Genomic DNA, 4,509 nt, shown 5'->3' on the forward strand with positions numbered 1-4,509 from the left:
AATAGGCAATGAGGAGATTAAGCTATCACTTTTTGCAGAGGATATGATGGTATACTTAAAAAATCCTAGAGAATCAACTAAAAAGCTAAATGGAAATAATCAACAACTTTAGCAAAGTTGCAGGATACAAAATAAATGCACATAAATCATCAGCATTTCTATATATTTCCAACACATCACAGCAGGAAGAGGTAGAAAGAGAAACACCATTTAAAATCACCCTTGACAATATAAAATACTTAGGAATCTACCAAAACAAACAAAGGAATTATATGAACACAATTACAAAACACTTTCCAAACAATTAAAAATAGATGTAAACAGTTGAAAAAATATTGAGTGCTCATGGGTAGGACAAGCTAACATAATAAAAATGAACATTCTACCCAAATTAATTTACTTATTTAGTGCCATATCTATCAAACTATCAAAAAACATTTTTACTGAATTAGAAAAAAACTATAACAAAGTATATTTGGAAGAACAGAAGACCAAGAATATCAAGGGAAATAATGAAAAAAAAATATGAAGGAAGGTGCCCTAGCAGTACCAGATCTTAAACTGTTCTACAAAGCAGTAGTCATCAAAACAACGTGGTACTGGCTATGAGACCGAAGGGAGGATCAGTGGAATAGACTTGCGTTAAGTGACGTCAGCAAGACAGTGTATGATAAACCCAAAGAGCCCAACTTTTGGGACAAAAATCCACTATTTGACAAAAACTATTTGGAAAATTGGAAAACAATATGGGAGAGATTAGGTCTAGATTAGGGGTCGGCAATGTATGGCTCTCAAGCCACATATGGCTCTTTTGAGGGCCAGATATGGCTCTTTCTGCAGGAGCCATAAAGTAAAAATTTTTTTTTTTAGGCTCTGTTACAGGAGAGCGCACTGTGAGCACTGTATGGCTCTCACGAAATTACATTTTAAAAAATGTGGCATTTATGGCTCTCACGGCCAAAAAGGTTGCCTCCCCCTGGTGTAGATCAGCATCTCTCACCCTACACCAAGATAAATTCAGAATGGGTGAATGACTTATAATGAAGGAAATATATAATGAAGGAAACTATAAGTAAATTAAGTGAACACAGAATAGTATACTTGTCAGATCAATGGGAAAGGGAAAATTTTAAAACCAAGCAAGAGTTAGAAAAAATTACAAAATGTAAAATAAATAATTTTGATATTAAATTAAAAAGTTTTTGTACAAACAAAAACAATGCAACCAAAATCAGAAGGGAAACAACAAACTGGGAAAAAATCTGTAGAATAAAAAACTCTGACAGAAGTCTAATTACTCAAATATACAAGGAGCTAAATCAATTGTATAAAAAAATCAAGCCATTCCCCAATTGATAAATGGGCAAGGGAACATGAATACGCAATTTTCAGATAAAGAAATCAAAACTATCAATAAGCACATGAGAAGGTGTTCTAAATCTCTAACAATTAGAGAAATGCAAATCAAAACAACTCTGAGGTATCACCACACACCTAGCAGATTGGTTAACATGACAGCAAAGGAAAGTGGTGGTTAATGTTAGAGGGGATGTGGCAAAATTGGGACATTAATGCATTGCTGGTGGAGTTGTGATCTGATCCAACCATTCTGGATGGTAATTTGGAACTTGCCCAAAGAGCGATAAAAGACTGCCTGCCCTTTGATCTAGCTATAGCATTGCTGAGTTTGTACCCCAAAGAGATCATAGAGAAAAAGACTTGTACAAAAATATTTATAGCTGCGCTTTTTGTGGTGGCAAAAAACTGGAAAATGAGGGTATGCCCTTCAATTGGGGAATGGCTGAACAAATTGTGGTATATGCTGGTGATGGAATACTATTGTGCTCAAAGGAATAATAAACTGGAACAATTCCATGTGAACTGGAAAGACCTCTAGGAATTGATTCAGAGTGAAACGAGAAGAATCAGGAGAACATTATATACAGAGACTGATACACTGTGGTAAAATTGAATGTAATGGACTTCTGTACTTACAGCAAAGCAATGAGCCAGGACAGTTCTGAGGGACTTATGGTAAAGAACGCTACCCACATTCAGAGGAAGAACTATAGGAGAGGAAACACAGAAGAAAAACAACCACTTGAACACATATGAGTTGATGAGGACATGTTTGGGGATGTAGTCTTGAAAAAACAACACCAATGCAACTATCAATAATATGTAAAAAAATCTTGATTGATCGCACATGTTAAAACCATTGGAAATGTGCATTGGATATGGGGTGGTGGTGGTGAAGGGGAAAGTAAAAACAAGAATCATGTAGCCATGGAAAATTTTTCTAAAAAAATAAATTATTTAAATTAAAAAAAAAAGACAACATGGGTGCTAAGAATCAGGACAGGGGACCCAGTGTAGAAAATTATTCATAAAACAGATTCAGTCTGCTGATAACTGGAATTGGGAGATTGACTGAAGAGCTTTGACCATCAGAAATGGGACTAGCATTGTTCAGAAATTTATCAGGAACACTGAAAGCTCTCCTATGTATGACCAATTGCTTAGAATTGTTGAAGGATGTGAGATTATGGACACTGAGTCAAAACTGGGAATTTCTGTCACCAACATTTTCCAGTGCTTTGGAACTAGTTGGAGAAGAATTTTTTCTCTGAAGCTCAGGGAAGAGACTTTCCCCAACCTGAGGGGTGGAGAGGAGGCCTAAAGTGTCCTTCCTTCTTTTGAATGGAGAATTATGCAAATTGATTCCCTCTCTAATGACTTGAAAAGCAGCCCCAAACCTGCACTTTTACCTCTGGGAGACAAGCTCAAGTCCTTTGTGACTTTTTATGCAGAGGATAAACCCAGAAACTCATCATGAAATTTAAGTTGAATTGGATTTTCTTTCTGGCCATTTTCCAAGGTAGTTTTATGAGAGGGAGGAAAAATATGAAGTGATGATTTTGTGTGATCGTTGCTTTTAATGCAACATTGGTCTGTCTTACAGGTGTCCGATGTGATGTTCAGTTGATGGAGTCTGGGGGAGATGTGAGACAACCTGGGGGTACCCTGCGTCTCTCTTGTAAAGCCTCTGGATTTACCTTTAGCAGCTATTGGATGGATTGGGTCCGCCAGGCTCCAGGAAAGGGACTAGAATGGATTGCAAGAATTAGTACTGGTGGAAGTAGCACATACTATTCAGACTCTGTCAAAGGCCGATTCACCATCTCCAGAGAAGACAGCAGCAACATGTTATATTTACAGATGAATTCCCTTAAAACAGAGGATACAGCTTTGTACTATTGTGCAAGAGACACAGTGAGGGAAAGAAGTGTGAGACCAGACAGAAACTTCCCCTTCCAGGAACTGAGAAGCCCTTGAGCCCAGGGGAGGCTGAGGTCAAGATCCATAGAGTACAAGTTCCAGGAACAAGTAACCAGTGAATTTGAACAATTCCTTTTTAGGGTCTGTGGTTTCCTTCTTCTACCTTAATAGAAAACAGCTATCCTAGCAACCCAGTTGTCATTTTCAACTTCTTACTTTCTCTCACCTTCTTTCCTACTCCAATCAAGTATTATTATTTTTTCCTTTGTAAAATCCCTCATACATACCTCCTGCTCTGACACTAACACTACCCTGGCACAGGCTCTTATTACCTCATATTAGGGAAATAACAATAACCTGCTGACTGGTCTTGCTTCAAGTCTTTTCCCACTACAGTCCCTCTTTTACTCAGTTATCAAACTAAATTGCAAGTCTGATCATATCATTGCTTTATTCAATAAAATGTATCTGGCTCCTATTACTTCCAGGATCAGATATAAAATCCGGTTTGACTTTTAAATCCTTTCCTAACATTGTTCCTTATTTTCAGTCTTCTTATACCTTAATACTCTGCAACCCAGTGACATGTTATATTTACAGATGAATTCCCTTAAAACTGAGGATACAGCTTTGTACTATTGTGCAAGAGACACAGTGAGAGAAAGAAGTGTGAGAGCAGACAGAAACTTCCCCTTCCAGGAACTGAGAAGCCCTTGAGTTGTCTTTGGAAGATTTTGAAGATTGGCAAGATAAGATACTGGACACTGAGGCCTTTTCTTGAGCTGAACTGCTAAGAATTCAAATTATTGCAGTGAGCACAACTCAGATGGCCATGTTCAAATACCAAATAAATTTGCCTAAAAGACAATTATTGTATGGAAAACTCACAGAAGGCAAGTACTCACAAAGAGGTCAAAAGTAATGATACAAGTATAGACATTCTCTGATAGGTCTTTCTGAAGAACTTTGGTATCTTTTGTGAAACCTGGGAGACACTGACATAGGACCATCCAGAATGTCTTCCCTGAATTAAGAAATGTACTGTAAAAGCAAAACAGAATTGCAGTAGATCAAAAGAAATGTGATTTGAGCATATTTAGAAATATATCCCAAATGTTCATATGGGCTATTTGTGCCCAACTTAAGGTAGAGTTCCTAATAGTCTGATCAGTCACAATTGTACATATTATACAATCACTCCAACAAAATTTTGGTCCTCTTAGAATATGA

At 37.2% G+C, this 4,509-nt stretch overlaps 1 gene segment (V, D, J or C); it reads left to right on the top strand.

Annotated features, from left to right (window-relative positions):
- The first annotated feature begins 2,826 nt into the window (after window positions 1-2,826).
- LOC123233912 lies at window positions 2,827-3,336 on the top strand. The segment is given in 2 exon segments: window positions 2,827-2,878; window positions 2,963-3,336. Coding segments are annotated over 2 exon segments (420 nt in total).
- The last annotated feature ends 1,173 nt before the right edge of the window (window positions 3,337-4,509 follow it).

Source organism: Gracilinanus agilis, chromosome 2 (genome assembly GCF_016433145.1).
Source record: "Gracilinanus agilis isolate LMUSP501 chromosome 2, AgileGrace, whole genome shotgun sequence".
NCBI classification, from domain to species: Eukaryota; Metazoa; Chordata; class Mammalia; order Didelphimorphia; family Didelphidae; genus Gracilinanus; species Gracilinanus agilis.